This window comes from Pelodiscus sinensis, chromosome 6 (assembly GCF_049634645.1).
Source record: "Pelodiscus sinensis isolate JC-2024 chromosome 6, ASM4963464v1, whole genome shotgun sequence".
Taxonomy (NCBI): domain Eukaryota; kingdom Metazoa; phylum Chordata; order Testudines; family Trionychidae; genus Pelodiscus; species Pelodiscus sinensis.
Window position 1 is genome coordinate 44,079,669 of NC_134716.1, and position 26,508 is coordinate 44,106,176.

Genomic DNA, 26,508 nt, shown 5'->3' on the forward strand with positions numbered 1-26,508 from the left:
TACAGTTAGCAACTCTCTCAAAGTTGGACCTCCCTAGTACGGCACCCTTGGGACTTGACTGGTCCCAAATGAGGGGATTTGCCAGACCTGGACAGGACCCCTGCTATTGGCTTCCAAGCAAGCCACCCCCCTTGCTGCTGGCTGCATGTGGCTGGATTGGCCCTGCTACTGTCAGGCTCCACCCCAGCCCCTCTGCCACAGGCCCGGCGGGGGCTCCCAGGAGTCGGAGCTCCCCAGCCACCAGCAGAGCCAGGGCTCCCCCCCACGTTGTCCAGTCTTGAGACTAAAAAAGCGAGACCGAAACACAAGAAGACTTGCAGCTCTTCAACTTTTGACCAAACAAGGGGCTCGGGGAGGAGGGCTTGCAGGGGATATAACTACATGATTTACCTTAGCCTCACTGCCCTCCCAGGCACCTCTCCCAGCACAAAAGTAAAATGTTAGGCAGAAGTAAGAGTGGCATGGTGTGGCATTCCCACCCTTACTTTTGCAATTTTGTAGTGCTACTGGCAGCAGTGCTGCTTTCTGAGTTAGGAGCCCAGCGAGCAGCTGTCACTCTCGCAACTCTGAAGGCACCTGACACCTACACATAAGAGTGGCAACAGGGCATCCAGTAAGACCCCCCCACAGCAGACCAGGGAGACGCGGAGCAAAACTGGGGAGGATGAGGGTAGGACTGCGGCGCGTCTCGGCGGTCCCGCCACCTGCGTCTCCCTGGTCTGCTGGGAGGGGGGCGCAGCTAGTGCCCCCCCCCCAGCAGACCAGGCTTTTCTCGCCGACGACACCTGGGGTGGAGCAGCTGGGGTGCTGCCGGGTTGGTCCCGCAGCGCCGCTCCTCGATGCTACTGGACCAACCCAGCAGCACCCCAGCTGCTCTGCCCCAGGCATCCCCAAGTCAGCTGCTGTTGAAACTGATCAGCGGCTGATTCCAGGAAGCCCAGGGCAGAGCAACTCTGCCTTGGGTTTCCTGTAGTCAGCCACTGGTCAGTTTCAGCAGCGGCTGAATCTGGATGCCAGTTCCGACTTACATACAAATTCAACTTAAGAACAAACCCCAAATTCAACTTAAGAACAAACCTACAGTCCCTATCTTGTACGTAACCCGGGGACTGCCTGTATATTTCCATTTTTCTTGTCCACTAGAATTGGAAAATAGTACAAGACACCTGTGTTCTAGTCCCACCCACTTGAGTTAATAGCCCTTTTTGGACTTCTCAAAGTTGGTAAGAATGCTGAATTACAGAGGCTTGTGTCTGTATTTTTCCTGCTACATTAAAATAATCTAAAAGTGACATTTGTGTAAAACAATTATTGCATCAACAGCCAGTCAGCCAGACCAGCATTTATTAAGTGATTGGGCAAGAGGCCAAAGCTCCGTTTTCCTGGATCGGAGTTGCCTTGAGGAAAAAGAGTTGAGTAAGAAGGAGAAGAATAAAGATAGTAGCAAAAAAGGAGAAGATACAAGAAAAGGTTTCCCTTTCTTGCAGGCCCCCTTTCATTTAGGGCGTAGGAAAAACAACCCCAGCAGTTTCATGCAGGATATGTGACACCTAAGTCTCTGTGGAGCCCCAAAGTGAAGTCAGTACTGCAAGCAAAGAGGAGCAGGCCGTTCCTAGGCATGTGTCTCTCATTCTGCTACTGATTTTTCAACAGCGGACACTCTACAGAGCCATTTCAGACCCCGGGAGACCTAAAGAGCTGCGCTATCAGGGAGAGCCGAGGGCCGCTGGCCAAGTCCCCGCAATTGTGGGGCCAGCCTGTAAAACCAAACCCCGGGGAGTTGGGCCGGGGTGCGTGGCGGGCGGCTGCTACAAAGTTTGACAGCCACTTGTAACTCGCCTGGGGGAGCAGCCCGGCTGGCTGGTGCCGTCGCTCCAGGGGCGCGGGACCATCAAGTTCAGCAATTCCCGCCACCCCCGCCCGCGGACTGAGGCGGCGCCGCCGCTCACCGGTGATTGCCGAGCACCTCTCCCGCCCGCACGGGGGCGGCTCCGCTTCCACCCCCGCGGCTGCAGCCGTCGCGCTCCGAGTTTTCTTCACGGCCGGCGGCGCTGGGGCCGAGTGGCGCCGGGCCCCGGCCCAGTTCTTCCGCTTCATGGCGGCGGCGCCGCTACGGGGGGTGCGAGCCAGCCCGGCTCATCCCCGCCGCGCTGAGCCGCTCCCCGGGTCGGGGCTCGGGCTGCCGGAGGGGAGGGATCCCGACGCCACCAACGGCGGCGACTGACGCTGCTCGGCCACCTCCCCGCTGCGGGTGGGGACGGGGGGAGAGGTGCGGACTCCGCGGTGTCCCCCCCCCTCGGCGTATGTGATTGGGTGGGAGCGGCGTGACGTCATCGTGACCGGGCCGCACTGGGTAAAGTGACGTCATAATGGTAAACGATAATTGCGTGGGGCTCTATTTGAAAATCCCACGTGCCTGTGCAGGTTCCTTCCCGTGGCTCCATGCACAGGCTCTGTCTTGCAGCGACAGACCGCCACCTATGCGTCACTCGTTCTAATTACTAACTGGGGACCCTCACATGCTCCCCACAGGCGCCATTTGCCACTGCCCCTCTGCACATTCATCCCCGCGTGCACACACCCCTATATGTTGGTCTATTGTACCTCTGTTATCAGGCTGCCCCGAGGCTTCAAAGCCATTGTACCAAGCACCTTACACACAGACATGATAAAAAGTTTCTTCCCCTTCTATATCCCATGCCCAAACCACTATTCACTACCTTCTGCACCCCTAGTAGGGTGACAATACAGTATTGCTCAAAGGCTGAGGCTGGCATGGCTGCTTGCTCCAGCTCTGCCTCCTGCTATCTCTTGCATGGGGCGAGCATCAGCATTTGCCCCCTGCCTGTTCCTCTCCAAGGAGACGTGGAGCGGCTTTTCTCAGCAGACCTCAGCTTGAGAATAAAGGACTGAGGGAAGTGAGGTGTGGGAGAATAAAACTGAGCTCTGGAGAAATGTTTGGCTAGAGTTTCCCCTACAATATGTACCAGTTCCAACTTACATACAAATTCAACTTAAGAACAAACCTACAGTCCCTATCTTGTACGTAACCCCGGGGGGCTGCCTGTATTCATACATCCCCAACACATCCATGCAAGCTTTTGGGGATAGGGACTGTTTTCTCATTCTGTATTTGTACAGTAGTTAGTACAGTGGGGTCCTGGTCCATGAATGGGTTTGCAAAGTGTTACTACAATACAAAGAAAGAATGAACTAATAATAAACTCTGAAACATCCACACTCACATACAAAACAACTTTAACGTCTCTTAGAGTGCCCTAGATATTATCTTATGTTTATATAGCACCTTACATAGCAAAGAATTTCAGTCACAGACTACACATACTACACCATTGAGATTGAGCTATCTGTGGGGGCGGAGAGTGCCAGCCAGCTGGCACACAATTTAACAATGAAGGGGGAGGAACTTGCTTTTATGAAAAGAGCATATGTTTCTACATAAAATGGACTTTGTTGGAATAGGAGATATTAGATTCATTTTTATTTGTAATGTATCCATTATCATACAACTTTAAGAGTAAGTAATTCAATTCCATTTAATAATAATTTACTGGTATGAGAATCTATACAAGTGTTGCCAAAGTATAAGGAGGAGACAAATTTCTCAGGTAGCTGTCCGAGAAAGGTATAATTTGTCCAGGATAAGGCTTCCTGGGACTTGTGTGATATTTTCTCCTGTCTCCATTTGTCATTTCAACTTTTCTCAATCCAGAGACAGATGCTATGTACTGTGATGCCATCTCTGCTGTCTCTCTCTTCTCCTAGGTGTAGACACAATTTTCTCTTGCTGTTTTTACATTAAAACCTTTAATCATTTTAGTGTCTTGAAGAAATAGCTTTTTTGCACTCTATTATATTTTGGACATTGGAATAGTGCCCCTCTATCTCAGTCTCCTCTCTTTCAGACTGGTTGCACTTCATCTCTCTGGGTTCGTTTGAAACGTGTTTTATGTCTTCCTATTTCCACCTTTAATTTATGAATAATGATTTTGTATTTGGTAAAGCCAGCCTAAAATTGGCACATTATAGAATGCGGAGCTGACGGGATAGTTTTGTGTGGCCATTTGAAGTAGTGTAGCATGATTGTTTTTTAATTGCTTTCCAGATATTTGTATATTGACGCTGCCAGAAAGAAAGTGAATTTCACTAGAAATACAACACAAACTCTGCCTTCACTAGGGAGGTTAGGGTGCATCTACACTGCACTCGTAGGTCGAAATAAGATATACAATTTAAGCGACGCATATTGCGTATGTTATTTCGATCTAATTTCAAAATAAACCGCTATTCTGAAACGTCATGGAACATCTATTTCGGGATACCGGAGGTATCCGAAAATAGCACCACAGTCTAGACATACCCTTATGGGACAGCTAGACTGCGAGGGGGTTTTGGGATACTGGATACTCTGCCACATCCAGGGAAGGTGTTTTGCTCTTTCGGAAGCTTCCATGAGGAAGAAGGGGGCTTTCGAAAGAGGGGATTTTCTGAAATTTGGTCCAGTCTAGACTGGCCACATTTCGGAAGAGCCTCTTCTGACAAAGTATCAGAAAAAGATATGGAAAATACGGAGCTCATTTTGCATATCTTTTTCCAATAGATCCTCACAGTCTACACCACTGGTGGCTGTCCTCCAGGGGGTCGCAGCGCCTTGATCCGGGCTGGCTTGTATTTTCTTTTCCTGGCTTGGTGCCCGTACACGCGGCGGGAGTAAGGGGAATGGCAGGAGCGGAGCGGCAATTAGCGGGGCCGTGCTTTTTTTTTGCTCAACGAAAATTGGGTCCGGGGATCGCGAATGCAAAAAGGTTGCACATCCCTGGTCTGGATGTACCCTGAGAGTTTAACTGACTTAACAGATAAGCTGATGCAGGGCAGCAAAGCCTCCTCCCCAAGAGCAGGGCGGGCAAGGACTTTATACCACAGAGTCTGCAAGCTGTAACCGTGTAACTGCTGAGATAGGATGTTAGGGAGTGGAGACTATCTACACTAGGAACAAATGTAAGCATATTTGGTAGCAGGGCCCCCTGACCACGTAGGCAAACTAGGTGGTTGCCTAGGGCGCCAGGCTTTAAGGAGCACCAAATTAGACAGAAGTGATTTTTTTTCTGTATTTAAAAAATATGAATATGTTATCTCTTATATATGAAAATACAAAATATTGTACTTGTAAAACAGTGCATCATTACCATATCAGGAGTTGAGTTATATTATTTATTTCACACTATGGAGCAAGGCTGTGTATGTAAATACAATTAAAATGTGTCATGGCATAATTTCAAAAGAGCACAGCCTGGGTTTGTTGCTTGGGGGCAGGGTCTGGCATTCTCATTAGCCCAGTGTTGGCCAGTCATACAGTTGAGTCAGGGTGGATCGCTGTTTAAGTGAACACCAGTCAGCAACGTGCAACAACTTTTCTGCTGCATTATGAGCCATGGTCCCAAAGATGCTGTGGCCACAAAGAATGTACATTATATTGGACTTGAAAAATTTGGTAAACGGTTTTAACAAGATTGTAAAAGGAGAATCACAAGTACTTATAATATTAAGATTGTGTATTTATTGTAGACCTGTGATATCTAACCAATTCTGAAGCACTATTGTGGCTACTGCTGTAGAGAACTAGCCACACTCAACCAGCCAAATAGCCACATATGGCTAGCATGTTGGACACCACAGTTGTAGACTGTTACTGTTACTGTTAAAATAATAGTAAAGTCCTGAATTTTTAACACCTGACTGCTAAAATTAACAAATACCACTTAACGTACATATTCCTTTCCATTCTAAGTTCAATAATGTTCAATAATAATAGAAATTCTGTTTAATTTTTTAAATACTTTTAAATGAATGTTGATAAAATAAATTAACATTTACCAGATTTATATTACTATGATGTCATTACATGCACAGTAACTCACCAGTAAAGGTTTCAATAAGAGAAGAGCTATTGTCCCACGGGGAGTGTAGCGTTTCAAAGTAAAAATTTATAAAGACGTACCTTTATTCTTCCATGCTGAGAGACTTGTTGGACCGGCCACCATCTCGATAGAACATGAAATAGCTTCAAAACTTTGTTTCAAACAATGTATTACCCAATTTGCTAAATCAAAACCATAAAAACCAAAGATCAAAATGTTTGCACAAATCCACGGCCCAGTGCAAAAGGGTTACAACTCAAAAACAGACTTAATTCAGTATCAAAGAAAAAAGATTTTCATATCATCCTAAAAAGCAGTTATTTTGTAAGGAAGACAGTTGCAACTTGAAATGCAGCTATTTATAGCGTCAGAGGTGAAAGTATGCAGGTGCATCTCAGCCAGTAAGAGCTGGCTGTGCTCCAACAAAAGTCAGCCAGGGCACACTATTTAAAGAGCCAGCGGGGAGCGCTAGAACCGGCTGGGCATGCTGCTGAGAGCCTGCTGGGGGTGCAGTTTGCGATGCACTCTCCCAGCCAGGCTCCTGCTGCTGCAGGATGGCACTGGCAACTGGGTGTGTGCAGCCAGGAGATGTAGCAGGCAGGTTATGTGCTGTCCCTGCCAGCAGCCCCTGGAAAGATGCTAGGGGGTCTCTCACACAGCTGCCAGTCTCTCTGCAGCAGTGCCCCCACACAGATGGCCCATAGCTCCCTTGTGAGCGCATAAGTTTACCTGGCCCCAAGCCCCCTCCCTCCCTTCCTCTAAGCCCCAGTCCCAAACCCTGACTCCTGCACTTCCCACACACAACCCAGTCTCCTGCCCTGAACCTCCTGCATTCCTGCCCTCTCCCTGATTCCTGCATCTCTCCCATACACACACAACCTCTTGCCCTGATTCTTGAACCCCCATCCCTGACACCCGCATCTCCCCCACATATCCCCAGCCCTTGGCTTTGACTCCTGCACCTCCCTCACACACACCCAGCCTCCTGCCCTAAGCTCACACTCCAATGGGAATGAAACTGCGTTAATAACAGAAAATCAGAGTTATTGTTTTAATTACATATATTTTACATTACAGATATTTTACATTACAAATCCTCTTCCGTTTTCAGTTCTTACTTCTTGTCAGGTGGAATATGTTTGTGTCTGGTCTTGTATGATGTAGCAGTACTGTCTGAGCCTCACTCAACTAGACAGTAAAGGTAGATCCTCTTGCTGAAATAAAGCAATTTTATAATCAGTGTATAAAGAGAGAGTGGGACAACCTCCCCCGCCCTTATTAGATTGTCATGTCAGGTGCACAATTTACAGTAGGAAGTAAGTGGAAAAAAATGCCTCCTAAGAAGATACATCTCCCCGCCCTCCAAGGACAGTACCTGTAAGAAATAGGACAGTACCTGTAAGAAATTTAAGTTACTTTCACTCCTGTATAGCACTGCCTAGAAACACTGTACAACTCAAAAAGGTTAAAAAATTAAACGTGTCAGCCAACGGCAGTTTATCCTATACAGTATAATTGTGTTAGGATTAATGAAAAGTAGAAAAAAATTAATAATATTTATTTTTATTTTTACATTGTTCATTTTGAATGCCAAGTAAATAATGGTAAAATTTCATTCTAGACTTCTAATTATTCTCTATATTGAATGAGGGAGGATTGCAAAAGTCATAATACGCCTACACCACCAAAAACCCTTGGCCCAGCCCTGTTTGTTAGGCATTCAATATAGGTTCAGCTTAGCTGTAATGGTATTAAATTTTTAAGATGTAGTATAGAGAGCATAGACATTTGTAGTAGTTCTGCTGATTCAGAAGGTCAAAACACTGATCAATAAAACAAGTCTCTCAAAGAGCAGTTTTCCAGGGATGTTTGTATATATTTTTTCCTGTCTTAAACAGCATTTTCTGTTTGCTCTCCATGCCTTGCTGCTGTGAGTTTAGGCAGGTACACTCACTATATACATTGTATATTTTCTAATTCCCTTCAGGCTATGGTTCTTATAACAATTCATGAAGGAGTTAGTGCTCAATCCAATCTTTTATTAAAACAACACTAGATCTTCCAGTCTAATTGCAGTCCCTCGTGAGTTTTGTCCATTATGTGTAATGGCATTTCTACCTTTAAAGATTGTGATGGTATCATGGGAGGGTTGAATTGGCAGCTTTACGAGTCATTTAAAATTGCTAGCAAAACCATAACCTGATCCTGATTTATGGGCCTGATCCTCCAAACCTGTACACACATCATTTGACTGTAGTGGGATGGCTTATATATAGGGGCCTGACTCTGCAGCTCTTGTTCCTTGAATAATACCCTACATTATAACAGGCCTACTTTCAGCATAAGGTAAGCAAAGGTGTCAGAAATGAGCTTGCCAGGAGTTGAGGATACTCAGCACCTTTCAGAATTGGGCCCAAAGTGAAGAAAATTTCCTATGCAGCTGAGAGTAAAATCCACCATTTGTTGATCCAGAGTTGCACTGTCTTCTGCATACTACTTCATCAATAAAAGGCCCTCTTTCTGAAAAGAGAGATTTTCAAATACCTCTCTTTTTTCAAAAAAATAAGATTTAAAAAATTGTGGGTTTAAAATTTTGAAAATGAAGACAACATAGTTGAAAATAGTTATTTTTATATATGTACTTCTTGCTCTTTGTGATACTTTTAAATAAATATGTCTAAAGTCTAAAAAATTTTTAAAGTACAGTGTAACAGTGGTTACCAAATAAGAAATCTCTGATAGCCAGAGGTATTTCTGCAGTGCCCTATCTCTGTTTTCTTCTTCTTCAGGGCTTGTTAAACAAACTCCACAGTCTTTGAATCAGTCACAACCCATCTTGGGGTCTGGTTTTATTAACACAGAATTCTAGAAAATTAAATACAAAAAAATTTTCATCTAGCCTTAACCGTGGCACAACTCCTCTCTTAGGAGATGTCCCTTCCTACCTTCTGAGGCATGTCTACACTATGGGGTTGTATCCATTTTTTTTTGCGGCAGAGCAGACGCATTCTTTCGGAAGCCCTGTCTTCCTCCTCCCACAAGGGAGAAGGGCTTTTTCGAAAGAGGAGGCTTTTCCAAAATTTGGCCCAGTGTAGACAGGCCAAATTTCAGAAAAGCCTCTTCTGAAAAAGCTATAGGGAAAAAAGGTACGCAAATTGCAGAGTGCAATTTGAGTATCTTTTTCCAATACATCAGTGTAATGTAGACATAGTCTGAGCCCCTGAACTGCCTTCTGTGCTTTTTCCAAAAGGAAAACCAGCTTACAGCTGATTACTCTCATCTAATCACAACTTCTTCCTTTAGGAACCACAACAGGAGACCCTCTTTCCAATAACTTCTATGCAATCATTATTCCTTCAAGCTCCAGCTGTCCTCACAGAGCCATACTTTATAGCACAGAGATTGTACTGTCCTCTTAACTAGCACATCCTCTGACACAGGACTGGACTGTTTTAATCACAAGGGCCAGCCACTCTGTGACATATGATTAGACAATATGAGTGCAATTTTTGAAAAGCAGAGCCTTTTTTCCCCTCCTCGCATCTCCATCTGATGGTAATAGAACCTCTTGCTGAGAGTATTCTGCCATCTGCTGGGTATGCAGTGACTGTCTCCTGGTTTTCTCACTGTTAACTTTGTCAATTTTTTTAAAATAAATCTTTTTAAAATTAATGTTGAAGTAGTACAAGACAGCAAAGTATGATCAGATTTTGTAAAACATTTCACATTGCCATTAATATAGGCCCCACTCTTGCCATTCATGGGCAGATTGCTGTGCCTGCAAAGAGCTCTAATGAAGCCAGTGAGGCTCTGTGCAAATGCAGGTCACACACACAAAATGCAGGTTTGAAGCTTTATTTAGTTCTTTCTTTCCTACTTTTATTGTCCTTTGTCCATATTATTTTAGAAGTTTTGGATTTTTTGAATTATTTTATTTCTGTACTTGAGTTTTAAAACATGAAATGTTGGAATTAATAAATTTTTTTTTTACAAAAGTAGTATGCTGAGTCTATGGTTATGTTTTGCTTTACCACGTAAGAGTTTGATTTCTGACTCTGGTTCCTTACTCTCCAGGCTAGCAGCAGGTAGAAGTACTTTGCATCACTCTGTAATGGTGACTCCAGCTGGTTTAAGAGCAAGGTTATGGGTTCCTAAAGAAAAATGATCATTTTTTCATCTGATCAGAAATTAAATTTTAGTTCCATCATTGTACGTCTCTCCCCCCACCCCTCCATCTCACATCTTTATCCTAAGCTGTATCACATGCTGGTGGACTTTCTTCTTTTTCTGATGGTGTCCTGGTTGTTTTCTTTCCTTAGTCTCTAGTTCTCATCCGATAACTCTCTGGCTCCTCGTGTCAGTTCCAACTTCTAACATCATTTGCCAGTGTTAATGACTGCTCCATCTTCCATCTGCAATCTCTTTCCCTCATTCCTTGCAAGGGTGATTCATACCTCACTCTTGTATTCCTCCAAATAAGCAGGACATCAATCAAAAGAAGCACAGCAGAAGCAGACTAGTGGTGTAAGTTAAGTGAAGGAGCACTCCTTTATTGTTGAGAGAAGTGAGAGGCGATGTCTAGTGCATGAAGGTTATAATTTGGGCAAATAGGGTGGAGACTAAGAGACCAGGTAGTCCAGTTAGGAAAAACTCCCTAACTGTCAGGGTGGTTAAATACTGGGATAAATTGCCTAAGGTGGTTGTGGAATCTTCATCACTGAAAATATTTAAGAGCAGGTTGGATAGACATCTATCAGGGATGATCTAGAGGGTGCATGGTCCTGCCATAAAGGCTTGATGACCTCTCAAAGTCCCTTCCAGTTCTAGTATTCTATGATTCAAAAATGTGACACAGGGCAGTGACATACCTTTTCAAAAGAAATCTCGTTCAGCTTTCTGAATTTTTTATGAAAGATCATTCTTTAAGCACAAATGACAGCATTTAAACATGTGGATGAAGTAATATCTTTTATGGGACTAACTTCTGTTGGTGAAGAAACAAACTTTTGAGGTACACAGAGTTCTTCTGCAGGTCTGGGAAAGGTACTAAGGCCATGTCTACACTAGCATTTATGTTAGCAAGACTTATGTTGCTTAGGGGTGTGACATAAGTTTTGCCAGCATGGGCACTATGTGGGTGGGAGAAACTCTCCTGCTCAGAGCCAGCTCATCCATAGGACAGTTTGGGGCAGCCACCATATTAGCCACAGGGCTCAGGGTGGCCTGAGGAATTATCTTGGTGTGGGGCTTGTGCAGAGGTTAGGGAAGGGGTGGAGTGGGGCAGGGTGGGGGATGAAGCTTGAGCAAGGAGGTTGGCCTGGGTCTCCTGTCTGGGATACTGGGGGAGGAGCGGTTAGCCTGGGCCTCATGTCCTCCTAGGGGCAGTCCTGCTCCTGATGACGTAACAGTTGCTGCTCATTGAGCTGGTTTTATTATGTCAATGGAGAGCTCTCTCCCCTCAGCATAACATGGTTAACATGAGCCCTCTTATAGTGATTCAACTGTAAGCTTCCAAATGTAGACAGAGTGTCACAGCTAAATACAATAGATAATTGGAACAGATAGTTTACAAAGCAATTAGCACGTTCTAATAAACAATATAAGGTGAGATGGCTTGTTAACACCCCCATAGTCCCAGAATTGTTGAGATTGGACCACAGGAGATCACTTGATAATTACCCTGTTCTGTTCATTCTTATTAAAGCATATCTGGCATTGACCATTGTCAGAAGACTGGTATGGAGCTAGATCTGTGGTTCTCAGCTGGTGGTCCATGGTGACTTTTTCGGTGGTCCACAGGAACATTGTCCAAAGTCACACAGCGTGAGCAAGCACCACCGTTAAGCTGTTTTACGCCGTGTTCACAAGCATGCAACGTATCATCCTAGGATGCAACCACGTTGTGTTGCCAGTAACTTCTGTCTGAGGCTCTGAGCATCGGTGTAGCTGTCGCCATCGTGCTGAGCGGTTGCTGTGTCGTTCGTCCTGTGCTACATGTGCTGGAGGTGGTCCATGAAAATTTTTTGATTGGCCTGGTGGTCCGTGGACTGAAATGAGTTGAGAACCACTGAGCTAGATGGACTATAGGTCTGACCCAGCAGATCCAATTTCTTTTGAGAAAAAGGGGATTAGTACATAGGTGCCCACTTCCCCGCTAGCCGGGAGGCAGGGCCTTGATCACACCTTCACTCCAGGACCTACTCCCCTTCCACCTCTTTCTCCCAAGTCTCCACCTTGCCTTTTCCTATCCCCATTCTACCTGTGTACCATTAAGCCCCTGTACCCCTTCTTCCCTGCCTCCTCCCTCAGTGCACCACGTGCCCGCTTCTTCTCCTTTCTCCTGGAGCATCCCAAATGCTGTGAAACAGCTGTCTGGGTGGTTGGGAGGTGCTGGAAGGAAGAACAAGGAGGAATTGGTTAGTGGGGTGAGAGGCGTGGTAGGGATAGGGGAGCTTGGCTGCTGGTAGGTGCTCAGCACCTACTAATTTTTCCTGGTGAGTGCTAGAGCCCTTGAGCACCCACAGAGTTAGCACCTATGGGTTAGAGGGTTACAGATGGTTGTAATAAGTCATAAATCCAGTGTTAACTTAGACTATGATTTTTAGAATCTAGCACTGTATATTTGAATCCGCACTGATTGGTTTCAACCACATAGTTGCTATATGGCATTTAGTGCACTGGATAAGGTACCCCCACATGTTGCAATAGATATGTGTAAGACCCCTGGATCTTGAAAAGTGTGTTGTGGAGGATGTTGATAATAGTGGCGATGGAAAAATATTTGCAGGTTTCACACCTGTACTGGCAGGGTCTGATATCTCTTTCAGTTGTTGTGTCTGATGATGAGCGTGGGGAAGTTGAGGTGTTACAGGGCCATTTCACCTTGAATGGTCATTAAAATATGCACTAACTACTTATCCTAAACTATTCTTGGGCAGTTGGTGAAGGCAAGGCTACGGGAGGCAAGCTCCCAACCCCACTGGCAGCCCCTCCCCTTCCCTACTCCCTACGTGCTCACCCCACCCAACTACAAGGAGGGGAGCGGGTGGGTGCGCGCTCGGCCCAGCTTCCCCAGCCCTGGGGAGGAAGGAAGGTGGAGGGTGCACGTCATAGCCCCAGCCTCCCCAACCCAGGGGAGTACACGCTGTGCGGCGCAACCCGGATCAACCTCTTCAGTCCAGAGCACCGGGGAAGGGAGGAGGACGAACTGTGCGGCCCAACCCAGCCTCTCCAGCCCAAGGGAGGGTGGAGAGTGCACAGCATGGCCCCAGCCTCTCCAGTCACGGAGCACCAGGGAAGGGAGGAGGGTGCGCCGTGTGGCCTGTCCCAGCCTCGCTAGTCACAGAGCACTGGGGAAGGGAGGAGGGCACGCAGCGCAACCCTGCCTACCAGCCCCAGAGCACAGGGAGGGCAGGCGCTGGTGTCAGCAACTATCACCAGAATGCCTAGCATAGGTGTTCTGGGGGTGGGAGCTATGGTTGGTGGTCTGGGAAGGCAAAGCCTTACTCCGCCTAGCATACCGGACACCCATATATGTGTTCAGTCTTGTATTTAGCTGTGACTAGTACCTTTCGCTGACCTGAATAAGAGCCCTGTGTAGGTTGAAAGCTTGTCTCTCTCACTGACAGAAGATACCATGATCATGAAGGTGGTTTTCCCAGGATGAGGCTCATCCCTTGCATTCCAGGTTGCAAAAAAAGACTTTATATCTTGTAGTAGCGAGGGACTGTGATCTCACTTTCCCCGGAGAAAATAATAAACAGACGTTGGTCCAATAAGAGATATTACTTCACCCGTCTTGTCTCTCTACTATCTTAAGATCAACATAGTTACAATAACACTATATACACAATTCAGATTTCTAATTGATTGCTTTCATTAATACGTAATTAGATTAAATGCTAGCATGTTCCTCTGCATTTGACTTCAGGCTGGATCCAGGTGTTGTTAAAGATGTCTCCCTCACAGACAAAGTTAGTGCATAACCAAACTTGCTTCTGCTGTAGCATAAAAGGGGACAAGGAAAACAGATATCTAACAATCCTTTTCTTTTAAGAATCTAAAATGCCATGCATAAGATAGGCAGAAGTATGTTTGATTAGCACAAATGGGATCCAATTCTGGGGTCTTTTTGCTGTTCTGGGACTTGTAAAGTATCTGGAAGCCCAGTAGTGGAAACTCTGGGTCACAGAGAACCAAAGAAACCCTCATGGGTGGGAGTAGAGAATATTGCTGGAGACAAAGGGGCTTGAGTGGAGTATTCTTACTGCCTGGTGATCCCCTTTTTGCCAGGATGGCTCCTGGGACTGTGAGAGACTTTTACATGTGGGCTGTGTCTACACTGGGCCACTTATTCCGGAAAAGCAGTCGCTTTTCCGGAATAACTTGCCAGCTGTCTACACTGGCTGCTTGCTTTTCCGGAAAAGCAATGACGATCTACTGTAAAATTGTCAGTGTTTTTCCGGAAAAACTATGCTGCTCCCGTTCGGGCAAAAATTCTTTTCCGGAAAAACTGTTCTGGAAAAGGGCCAGTGTAGACAGCATAGTAGTCTTTTCCGCAAAAAAGCCCCGGTCGCGAAAATGACGATTGGGGCTTTTTTCCGAAAAAGCGTGTCTACATTGGCCACGGACGCTTTTCTGGAAAAAGTGCTTTTCCAGAAAAGCATCCTGCCAATGTAGACGCGCTTTTTCCAGAAATACTTATAACGGAAAACTGTTCCGTTTTAAGCATTTCCAGAAAAGGGTGCCAGTGTAGACGTAGCCTGAGTGTCCCTGGATAGCTCTGGGATCAAAGGACCTCAAAGTTAGTGCATAATCGCCCTTGCTTCTCCTGTAGCAAGTGCAGCGTGGCTAGAGAAGTGATTCAAAAAGAAGATTTTCAAATTGACAATGTCTCTTTAACATCTGAACCTGTTACTATAACCAAACTGAAAACAAAACCTCCTCAGATCCTAGGAAATGAATTCTATTGTGGCTATTGGGTTGCTCGCTAATCATTATTTTTCTAATGTAAGTGTTGCATTTTTCAGTCACTGAACTTTTTATTCAATTTCAAACATGTTAATGTGCAGAATTCCAAAAAGAGTTTATTCTGGGACTGACAACAACCTAAATAGATGCAGGAGCAGGCCATGCTTTGTACAACTGCATTTTGCTGTGTATGCATAAGCCTACAGAGAGATTTTCCTTATGACTTGTAAGTTATGCATGAACAAGAGCAATTTACAGTAGAGAATAAAGTTCAAAAATTGCAGGGGAGAATGAGCCATGCGTCTCCATAAATAATTTGCAGGTTCTTTTTTAAATGGGTAAAATGTGGTTCACAGATAAATATGCTCTTTATGAATGAAAGCAGTGGATTCTAAAGATAAGCAGATACGATAGGAAGATTCTAAACATACAATGCTTGTCAACGTGCGGTCATCCGCAGCTGCTTCCCAGATGGTCCGTGGCTTGAACTCAGTCCCTCTTCCTCCCCCACACATCAGGGAGCCTGCACTGCCACTTGAGGGTTGTGGTTTGGTGTGCAGCCACAGAGCTGCAACACCAGCTCTGGCTTCCAGCTTGGAGGGCACGAGGGGGAGGGGTGAAGAAAGCAAATTGCCCCCCTACCGCGCAGGCTGCAGAGCTACAGGTAGAGGAGCGCCACTCTACTGCTCTCCAAGGGAAAGTCCCACCCACTGCTGGGCATCTGCCTCGAGCCTACTGAGCTTGTTGTTGCCATGGTAACAGCGGTGCATCCCTTGGTTGCGGGGCAGGCAGCAGGTTGGGCTGCATGGGGCTCAGCCAGGTGGAATGGGCTCTCGTGGTGCACGAGTGGCTGGTGCTCTCCCCCTTTTCCAGCAGCAGATTAGGCTACGCAGCACCCAGTGGCAGTGGGAGGAAACAGCGCTGGGACTGAGGAGCCCGCACATGCAGGACGCAGGTGGGGGCTCGGGGCCTTTCAGGACTTTGCGCCCATGGGGACTTGGTCTGGGGGGAGGAGCTGAGCCTCCTCAACGCCTGTCCCTCTACCGTGCCATGGATTGGATCCCCATGAGACCCCGCCCCCAGCAGGGCTGAACACCCCTTGGTCACCCCCTTCCCACCCCCACCTTGCTGTGCCACACCCAGCCTCCCTGTCTCCTCCCACTTCTGGACCCCGCCTCTCCAAGATCCTGCACCCCATTTCAATCCCACTCACTGGCAGCCCTATCCTGCATATTTTTGTCCCCATTCCATAGTCTAAGGGGGTCAATAAAATCCACCAGAGAAGTAAATCTATCCTATGGAAAGCCTAAACCTCAGTCCTCCCTGTTCCTTCCCTTTACCCAGTGGGGCTGGAGCACCAGAAGTGTGAATTGTGTCAGCTGGGAGCCACATCAGTGAGGGTTGGAGGGAAGTTGGAGAAGGTTTTTTTTGCTTCTCACTTGTCTGGTCCCCAACTGACTTTTCTGTGGGTCAGTGGCCCCTGACACAAAAAAGGTTCCGCATGCCTGCCATAAATAAAGAAAACACTGAAACCTTTTGTGTTGGACATAAATTAATATTTTATTTTAAAATGAAGTTTGGTAACTAACATGAGAAAGTTAAAACAGCTTAATCTGTTTAATAAACTAAATTATTCTCCCTAGTTGCCGTACTAGCAAAATGACTCGCTGTAATTATGTACTTAACGGTGAGTTTCCATTAGCAACTGGTGGTCCGTGGAAAGGTTTACATTTAGCTAGGTGGTCCACAGGCCAAAAAATGTGAGAATCACTGATCTAATAAATGCTATTGTGTTACTACCTCTGTTACTTTGATGGAAATAACCAGTGATATTTTAGCCAGAACTTCTGCTACATGTACTAATGGAAATTTTGCCCTGTTTAAGGGAACACTGTTATTAACTTTAGACCTTAAAAATTAATTTATTTTAAATTAATAGTCTGATTCAGAATGCATTTAAAACTTACCTCTGCTTTGTTTTAAAAAAGCTACCATCTTGATGTATCAAACTAGGGGGAGGGGAAAAGTAATTACAAACAATTGAGCTTGTAATTTAAACATTTATTTAGAACTATAGAAACATGTTTTGTTGTGCTGCTATAGTCAGATATAGGAATAGGCATAATCTTGTGTCAGTTTCCTATTGTTCATGCTTGCTTTTTGATAATATATTTTATGAAATTTACATAATACTAAAAGTTTCAAGCCGCCAGTGAAAAAAAATACATGACCTATTGAATGGCAAAAATTCCAAGGATTCTTTGTGAAAAAAGCAAGTTATTAGAGTTTTGTTTTCATGTTGCTTAGTGCTTCAAATTGAATCAAGATTTTAAGATTGAACTAGCAAGATTTTTTGAGACAGAAAAATGCAAACAGAATTATTTTGTCGAAAGGGCAGTTAGGTCTTAAAATTAATGATTTCTTCTATATGTTGAAAGTGTGAGTTCATCTGCATTTTCAGCACAATGCAACTTACTTGGTGCTCTGAGATCCAGTAGGTATTATCAGCTTTTATATTAGGTCATAAAATATGACATACATGGCAATTCTTTGAAGTCTTTCTGTCTTCTTGCATCAAGTTTAATTTGTAATCTGTTTTTTTCCGGCAAGTCAAATGTCAATAATTTGATGTTTGTTTGTAAAATTTACAGTTTTAACTCCTGCAAGCTGCAAAACTGTGTTAATGGCAGCATGATCCAACCTATTTTTATCGAGATGCACAAAGTGGACTGAGCTACCTAAAAAAAAAAAGAGAGAATAAAAATGGTAATAATTTTAATAAAATGCTGCTTTATTATAACAGGTAATTGGATTAAGAAAGCATCCTGTTTTTCAGGCACTGTGTCTAAAACTGTGCACTATGTGAATTTATATAACATTCTGTTTTTTAATCACAGTATGTATATTTTCATTTAAAAATATTATAGCAACAAGGCATGGTAAGATAAGTCATTGAATTAGAGCTGTACTTTTCTGATTCCTAGTACTTCAAGAAAATGATTTTATCATGAAAACCACCTTTCACGTTTTGCTGCTTTCTTAAAAACACATCAGATAAAATACCTAGAATCAAATATAATGGCAGAGAATAGACTGATGCCAAAATGTCAACAAACAAAACTTAAGCCCAATCCTTTTCCTACTGAAGTTAAAGGCAAAAAACTCCCATTGGTTTCAATAGGAACCATTCAGATCTTTGTACCATCTTCGTAAGCAGGAACTATGCAATGACACTTAGACTTAGTTTAAGTAGTGAAACCATAAACAAGCACAAGATGATATTTCTCTGTGGGAATCCTCAGGGTTCAGCCAGGGATGAAGAGAACCTCTTGCCAATATAACTGCTAGGGAAGGGGAAGATTATTTTAAAATAAAATAAAAATAAAAAAGCTTACCTGGGCCTAAAATCATAGCCCCCCCCTGCTGAGCTGGATCTCCCTGAAAATCAAAAGCTGGGCCAGTCATTGCTCTCCACATGCTTCTGATACTTCCTGACAGCAAGTTTGATTTCACATGCGGGCTCTTCACTAAAACGTTAAGAGGATATATTACAACAAAATACATTTTGTCTGAAATATTTTAAAAATATTACTAAAAAATGTAATCATCGTCATAACAGAAATCTAGATAACAAAATATTATTCTGTAGACATATACAGTACTTTACAGTGTTAAAACAGACAAAAAAGCAGAACAGCAGCCATACTGGGTCAAACCAGAGGTCCATATAATCCAGTACCCTGTCTTCTAATAGCAGTTAAAGCCTAATGCTTCAAAGGGAATGAAAGGAACAGGGCAATTATCAAGCAATCCATCCCATATCATCAATCCCAGTATCTGACAGTCGGAGGCTAGGCTATTGTAGAAGGGAAGTCAACTCCATTATAATAATGTCCCAATTCTGATCTTATTGGCACCTGTGTAAGTTGGATGTAATCACCAAAATCAATGAAGTTACACCTATGTATAAATAGGGTGAAATCAAAATCAGGCAACAAGGGTCTATATTTCCCCATTATTGGATATATTACTAAAAATAGGCACGTCAATGGATTTAACAGGGTCATTTACCTTCTGTCTTTAAACTAATCTACAGACTGCTCTATTGATGTTGAACATCATGTTGCCTGCAGGCTTTCATCCCTCTCTGCTTTTACGTAAGTTTCTGGCAGTTTAACTGTAATGCACTAGATCAGGGCTACTCAACTTTGGAAGCCCTGGAGGCCACAATGATACTCATAGCACATACCGAGGGCCACAACTTAAGTGTGGTTGCATATACATGCAAATATATATGAAAATATATGCAAATCAATTATTTCACACTGATGGGCATGAATAGAAAGCACTTCCCATAATTCCCCAGCACTCCCAGCACTTCCTCCCTGGGGGCTAGGGAGGCCCATCTGTTCCAGCCAGCCCATCCGCTTGTATCTTTCACCCCCGCCTGAGAGACGCCTTGCCGTTGTGAAGCATGTTCTCAGTGGAAACCATGTTCAAAGGATCCCACCTGCGGGCTGCATGTTGAGCCCCGAGTAAACCTAAACTGCACTGGAGGCCTCAAACCAATGGGGCCACATGTGGCCTGCAGGCTGCATTTTGAGTAGCCCTGCACTGGATTATAATCAGATCTTAAACTAGGACTTTATCCTGCACCCCTAAACTCAATGAGAGCAGAATCAAGCCCATACTGAGCCTCTTCCAAAAATCCGACAGTTCCTTTAGAATATAGTAAAACATAGGAGGGAGGGATAGCTCAGGAATTTGAGCACAGACCTGCTAAACCCAGGGTTGTGAGCTCAATCCTTGAGGGGGCCATTGAGGGATCTGGGGCAAATCTGTCATGGATGGTACTTGGTCCTGCTGTGAGGGCAGGGGACTGGACTCAATGACCTTTCAAGGTCCCTGCCAGTTGTATGAGATAGGCATATCTCCATATTATTATTATTCAGCATTGTTACTGTAGCGCAGCACTGAACATGTACATTAATCTAGTATTGTTATGCTAACAGAGCATTTTAAATGACATTATTTTCAAAGGAAGAATGTGTTTTCTACCTGATGATGTGGCTGCTTCACCTCTTTTCATGCCAAATATTTTATAAATCTCCCTCTCTGGATCAACATAGATTTCATGGTGGTACCCTGTCAAACTGCAAAATGGCTGCAAGATAGGTATGTACATACAATAATTATATTACAATTGAATGTTTAGTAAAAAATATTATGAAAAATTCTGATTTTGAAACCCTCTCAAGTCTTCATATTTAAGCCCAATCAACATTCAGGGCCAAATCATGAAGTTCTGATTCAAACAAAACTTCCACTGAAATCAGTGGGAATTTTGCCTGAACAAAATCTGCAGGATCAGCGTCTAAGATTTTCTCAAGTATACTACAATTAGAACTGATTAATGAAAAGTAATAAGGACCTCTTTTTAGGGCTAGTGAGCATCCACAGCTCTGCCTAAAGCCAATTAATATCACTGACTCTGAAAGCCAACTTCGAATTAACTATGTGAATATGTTACAAACATAATACAATACATCATTTACCAAACTGTTTATTTGGTTTACCTTAATGTGATGGTAAGATGACTGTCCAATAACTATCAGTCTCACTTTTGCATCCTAGAAAACAAATACAGAATATAGTTATAAAAACTATTACAATAAAAACTCTGGCACTCAATTAACCAGAAAACTCAATTAGCCAACATTTTTTATTGCTCTCACTACAACTCTTCAATCTAGTAACTAGGACTAGTATATTGCCCAATATGTTATGCAATTGCACATCTACATTCTACTTTTATGTACAAGAGGCAGAGGATAAAAAATGAAGCTGAAATCAGGGATTTATTTTAAAAAAGCAGCTTCCAAGGTGTGTCATAAGGTCATTACAAATTCAACCTAATCGTCTACACCTTTTAATCTATAATGATAATTGATGTTGAGAGACTGCAAGATCCTGAAGTACTTTATGAAGCATCAAAGATTAAATTATGTTCAGTATAGTTTTAGTGGTAAGTGTATTCTTAGGGTATGTCTAGACTACATGCCTCTGGCGACAGAGGCATGTAGATTAGGCTACCCGGCATAGGAAAATGAGGTTTACCTGGGATGAGGTTTACCTGGGAGGACGACAAATGCCTTTGATGTTGACCGCGGAGCGTCCAGACTACCGCGCTGAGCCGACAAACAGCTGATTGGCTCAGCGCAGCAGCCATTTAAATTTAAACAAAGCGGCGATTATTTAAATCACTGCTTCATTTTCCTATGCTGGGTAGCCTAATCTACATGCCTGTCGCCAGAGGCATGTAGTCTAGACGTACCCTTAGTAATCTGGGTGTACGCCCTGCTCTGCTCACAATGATGTGTAGAGTCATAAGAAAACTTACCTTTCTACACCTAAGTACTTCAAGAAACCAACCACTCTGTAATGCAGTACTACTATTGGAATGGTGAGTATCTGTATGATATTTTATACTTTATTCATTTTATTGTATTCTAATTCTTTGAAAATTGCTATTCCATTGGTAAAGTATTACTCTCCGTTAACCAAAATATTCAATTAACTGGCACCCTTCATTTGCTCAACATGCTGGATAACCATAGGTGCTGCCAACTCTGTGGGTGCTCTGGAGCTGGAGCACCAATGGGGAAAAATTAGTGGGTGTACTCAGCACCCACCAGTAGCCGAGTTCCCCACTGCCCCCTGTACCTCTCACCTGCCAGCAACCCCACTACCCAACTCCTCTCCTTCCCTCCAGCGCTTCCTGCCCACCACAAAAATGCTATTTAGTGGTGTTCGGGATGCTCCAAGACGAAGGGAAGAAGCAGGGACCCAGCATGCGTGGGGGAAGGGTGTCGAGGAAGGAATGGAATGGGGTAGGGGCAAAGCAGGAGCAGGAAGGGGGTGGTGTAGGGGGTTGAAGGAGGGGAACTGAGCACACCTGGCTAGAGGTAAAGTCAGCGCCTATGCAGATAACAGCTTTTACTGTAATAACAACTGGATTTTTGTATGCAGGCCAGCAAAACAATAATAAAAATATCTATAGTTTAGCTTAATGATCTGGGGGCACAGGACATAAAAAGGTATTAGTCAAAAGCTTCTTAAATATCTTGAATAACTATTTCTCAATATCAAAAATCTATATTAATTAATAGGGCCACATTTCCATTGATCTTTGGAAAAAATCTTGTAGGTAGCTTTTTTTTTTTAAACCTACAGATGATTATCTGTTTTATTTTCTATTGCATCTACAGGATTAAATTTTCAGCTGGACTCAAAACTTCTTTCAATTTTTACGTGCAGAACTTCACATATTTGGAAAATTGTATTTGCACCTGGTGTATTTGCATATTAGAGTGCCCACCTAACTGGCATGCACAAATACACATTTCTATAGGCAAAATACATTCACATGCACTGTTACATACATTTTTTGTAGGTATGAAATTGGGAATTATATCTAAACCTTGGTCCATAATGTTAATTAATTTAGATTCCCTTCATTCAATAATCCAAACATAGTGTTCATAGAATTAAGGATTATTAATTTCCTCTAGCAATGTATTCCTTCCATAAACAATTTGAATAATTTAACTGGTTGACAAAACAAGTCATTCCATAGATAATGATGTAATTAATTAATTAATTAAGTCTGAAAATAGGGCAGAATATAATTCTGGTATTTTGTTATCTGAGAAGCAAGTTAAAAAACAACAACATTACATACGCTTGATGCTGGGCTTTAGCAAAAACCTGCTTTATGTCCAAAAGGAAAGTGGGCCCCCTTTCGCTTAAAAAATCCTCATGGGCTTTCTGGAGTTTGCTGTCCATGAGGGTCTCAGCCTCTGACTCCAGCCATGTGGTGTAAAAATAAATTCCTTCTAAGTTCTCATGGGCAGAGTAATTGCAGCAGTCTGTGAAGAGACTCTGCTCTGTGCTATGCTGCCCCTTTGAAATACCATGGCGGTGTTTCAAAGGGGCCGCACCGCACAGCTAATCCCAGACTCTGTGCTATGCTGCCCTTTGAAACGCCACAGTGTTTCAAAGCGGCAGCGCCCTTGGAACCTGGGATCAGCTGGGGACTCCCTAGCTGACCCCAGGTTCTGTAGAAATGCTGCACAAAGCCCAGGCTCAGCTGGGGAGTCCCCAGCTGACCCCAGCTCCGTGTGGGATTTCAAAGCGGCAGCACCGCATGGAGTCCCCTGCTGCTGACCTCAGGCTCCATGCAGGCATTTACGCTTTGAAATGCACAAGAGCCCCCGCTGGGGACTCTTGTACATTTTAAAGCTGGCACGCTGTGTGCAGCCCGGGGCCAGCAGGAAGTCCCACTGACTCCAGACTCCATGCAGCCCTTCCGCTTTGAAATCCACAAGATCCTTGTGCATTTCAAAGTGGAAGTGCTTGCCTGGAGCCCAGAGTCAGTGGGACTTCCCATTGACCCCAGGCTGCAGCAGAGTTCCAACTCTGAAACGCACAAGAGCACCTGCTGAAGCTCTTGTACATTTCAAAGGAGGAATGGGGAAGTGCCTATTGACTAGATGAGTAGTTGATGGAAATTCCATCAACTACTCAACTAGTAAATTAATCAATATTTAACATCCGTATTATAGATGCGGGTGAACGGAACCCTGGTATCCCTGTCCACCAAACACAGGACCACAGGTTAAAGGCATCTGACTTACTTGTAACAAATTCTTGGGAATTTTTGCCAGATCTTCTACATATTCTTTACAGGTGTAACATAAGAAATGCTGAAAAGGCAACAGAGCCAGGAGGAAATGTCAGCAACCAACACAATTACATAGCAATGAAGCAACAAAGGACCTCAGAGAGAACCCTCCCGAGGGACCTCAGTTGGAAGGAGGGGTGCTTAGAAACTAGAAGCAGAAAGAAGCCAGCTGCCACATTTGGGCGGGGATCCAAGTTTTGTCAAAGCGTGAAGGCGCTGGGACCCTGGTGGGCTTTCTCGAAGTGGCAGTAGGCCCAGCAGGGCAATCAGAGAGGGCCAGAGCTGCGGAATCGAAGAGCTACGGTTTGATTTCCACAAGCATTTGCGCAGAAAGCCTCCTCCCCGCCCGCAGTGCGGAGCCAAGAGCGCGCGTCTCCCTCGCAAACGGCGAGGGGAGGCCAGTGCGAGCGGGGTGCCTCTGGCGCACGGAGTTCGCGTCTCCCACGGCCCAGGGAGCGAACCGCAGCTTGCGCAAGCGGGCGAGACCGGCCTGGGAGCGCCCCCTGCCCGCGGGTTTGTGCTGCGCTTCGGGCTGGGCCCTGCAGGGTGCATGGGAGCGGCTCCGCCTCTCACCCGCACGAACACCACGATGGCTCTGTGCTCCCGGAACAGGGCCCCGAACGGGACCTTCTGCCCGTCTCCATCCACCACCAGGCACCGGGCGGCGAGTCGCAGCTCCCCGGGCTCCCCGCCGCTGGGCCGCGTGGGATCCCTGCTGTCGATTTGCTGCGTGACCGGGGCGGCTGGGAGATCCGCCATGGCGGGGTTTGCTCTCCGCCGCTGGCTTGGCCCGGCCCTGGGAAGAAGGCGCGGAGGGGAAGCCAGGCGGCGCAGGCAGCGGCAGGGGAGGCTGTGGGTTGAAGTGCCAAGGCTGGTGGGAGGGCATCATCTCGTTTTCTTTCCTGGAGCAGATCCATTTCCAATAGCAACAGTGTCCGTTGCTGTACACACCAGCAGCCGCTTTTTACTTCGTTTGAGGAGGCGCTGAAGAGACTGGTTCCTAAAAGCTGCTTCCAAGAAATCTCTGCTCCTAAACGAGATTAGAAATGCTTTGGTACCCACGCAGTGAAAAGCACGGCGGGCTTCTCTAGCAGCATCGCCCAAACGCTGCACTCCTACTCGTGCCAACTGCGGGGGTTGGGATTCTTACTGTAGAGTACTGCTTCTTTTCAAAGGGAAGTGAGCAAACTTGAGATTCAGATACCTGAATTCATGAGAAGAGAAAAAAAACTAATGCCACAGAGTTGTAGGACAACATACCTATTCTACAGTAGCTAATGAAACCATGTAAATAATAAAAGCGTAAATTGTAAATTTTGTATCAGCTGAATAATGTGTGGAGAGAGCATTACTCCCTATAATAGTAACATGGTGCATCCACTTAATGTAGTTTATGCTTGCCTGCACAGCAACATTATTTCCACTTTATTTCAGAATATGTTATCTGGGTCCTTAACCTAAGCCAGGTCTATACTACCAAATTATGTTGACCTAAGTTACATCAGCTTATAACCACCACCACAGTTATTACATCTCTTATGCATGTACACACTATATTTCTTGTGTTGATGGTGTGTGTCCTCACCAGGAGCATTTGTATTGATGTAGAGCAGTGTTTCTCAAACTGTGCTCTGTGGAGCCCCAGGGCTCTGCGAGACATCTCCAGAGGCTCCGCGAGGTTGACAAATGGGAAACGTGGATAGGTACAACACATACTATCAGTGGAGTGCTGGGGCTCCATATAAATTTTTACGCATGTAACGGGCTCCGGAGCCCAGAAAGTTTGAGAACCGCTGATGTAGAGGGCAATAGCTATCCCACTGCACTGACCACCATCCAGCGCACCGTGTTTTGGGAAGTTTTTGCAATGCCTTATGGAGCCAAAACAAGGGGGCAAATAGGGGCTGAGTAGGGGTGGAGGAAGGGCTTGGAATGGAGGGAGGGAGTGTCCTATGCCCTGCACTCTCCTAGGGATATGGTGCACATAAACTACTCCATATGGCCCCCTCTGCTTAATGCAAGAGGGGATTGAAAAGCTGATAGCGACTTTACCTCTCTTGTATGTTTCACTACATCTTCCAGTACAAGTAAAAAAGAGTAAATCAACATGTTCTGCTACTTCTGGCCATGCATAGCTACCAGAGATTTCTTCCCCTGATTGGGTTCAGCCATGCTTGACTGGTGAAATTAAAAATGCACCCTCCTAGCTCACTGTGCAGCTGAATCCCCTGATTGACTTGTTTCCCATACTCCTCCTCGTTGCTCTTCATGGCAGGGGCTTGTGACTCAAGCTCCTACAAAGTATCTATAGAACTCTTAGGACACATCTATGCAGCAGGGCTAAATCTGAAATAAGCTACGTAACTTGAGCTACATCAGTTGCATGAAATACAGGCAGTCCCTGGGTTACGTACAAGATAGGGACTGTAGGTTTGTTCTTAAGTTGAATTTGTATGTAAGTCGGAACTGGCGTCCAGATTCAGCCGCTGTTGAAACTGACCAGCAGCGGCTGAATCGGACACACCTGGGGCAGAGCAGCTGGGGCGCTGCCGGGTAGGTCCCCGCAGCACCGCACATCAGCGCTGCGGGGACCAACCCAGCAGCACCCCAGCTACTCTACCCCAGACGTCCCCAAGTCAGCCGCTGCTGAAACTGATCAGCGGCTGATTCTAGGAAGCCCGTGGCAGAGCAGCTCTGCCTCGGGCTTCCTGTAGTCAGCCGCTGATCAGTTTCAGCAGTGGCTGACTTGGGGACGCCTGGGGCAGAGCAGCTGGGGTGCTGCTGGGTTGGTCCAGTAGCGCCGCATCTTGGCGCTGTGGGACCAACCCAGCAGCCCCCCAGCTGCTCTACCCCAAG

General features: G+C 45.1%; 3 protein-coding genes across 16 annotated transcripts in view; 1 reads left to right on the top strand and 2 right to left on the bottom strand.

Annotated features, from left to right (window-relative positions):
• CDC14B (cell division cycle 14B) overlaps window positions 1–2,290 on the bottom strand; it is a 75,399-nt gene extending 73,109 nt beyond the window's left edge. For 11 of the 13 annotated variants that reach the window (XM_075931845.1, XM_075931842.1, XM_075931837.1 and 8 more), the window contains exon 1: window positions 1,950–2,290. In XM_075931845.1, the coding sequence (XP_075787960.1) occupies window positions 1,950–2,097 (148 nt within the window). In that variant the 5' untranslated portion in view covers window positions 2,098–2,290. Of the gene's footprint in view, window positions 1–1,839 lie in introns of all 13 variants that reach the window. The other 2 variants (XM_075931849.1, XM_075931848.1) reach the window with 2 other exon arrangements.
• LRRC2 (leucine rich repeat containing 2) overlaps window positions 1–26,508 on the top strand; it is a 361,338-nt gene that overhangs the window by 9,807 nt on the left and 325,023 nt on the right. The window lies entirely within an intron of this gene.
• Window positions 16,454–24,734, bottom strand: PRXL2C (peroxiredoxin like 2C). 2 transcript variants are annotated; one of them, XM_006129379.3, is made up of 6 exons: window positions 24,226–24,734; window positions 23,606–23,674; window positions 20,486–20,539; window positions 19,968–20,073; window positions 18,305–18,436; window positions 16,454–17,647 (listed from the first exon to the last, which is right to left on the bottom strand). In XM_006129379.3, exons 1-6 carry the CDS (start codon window positions 24,409–24,411, stop codon window positions 17,520–17,522), a joined length of 675 nt encoding a protein of 224 aa, XP_006129441.2. In that variant the 5' UTR covers window positions 24,412–24,734; the 3' UTR covers window positions 16,454–17,519. The 2 variants fall into 2 exon arrangements, with proteins under 2 accessions (XP_006129441.2, XP_075787968.1); XM_075931853.1 differs by lacking the exon at window positions 23,606–23,674.

Bases quoted from the DNA above. Each gene is read 5' to 3' on its own strand.
- PRXL2C (XM_006129379.3), bottom strand. From the start codon at position 24,411: ATGGCGGATCTCCCAGCCGCCCCGGTCACGCAGCAAATCGACAGCAGG. The intron at 20,540-23,605 runs GTAAGTCAGATG...TTTGTTTTCTAG, and splicing joins TTCCCAAGAATTTGTTACAA to GATGCAAAAGTGAGACTGAT. The intron at 17,648-18,304 runs GTAAGCTTTTTT...TTTTTTTTTTAG, and splicing joins GGCTATGATTTTAGGCCCAG to GTAGCTCAGTCCACTTTGTG.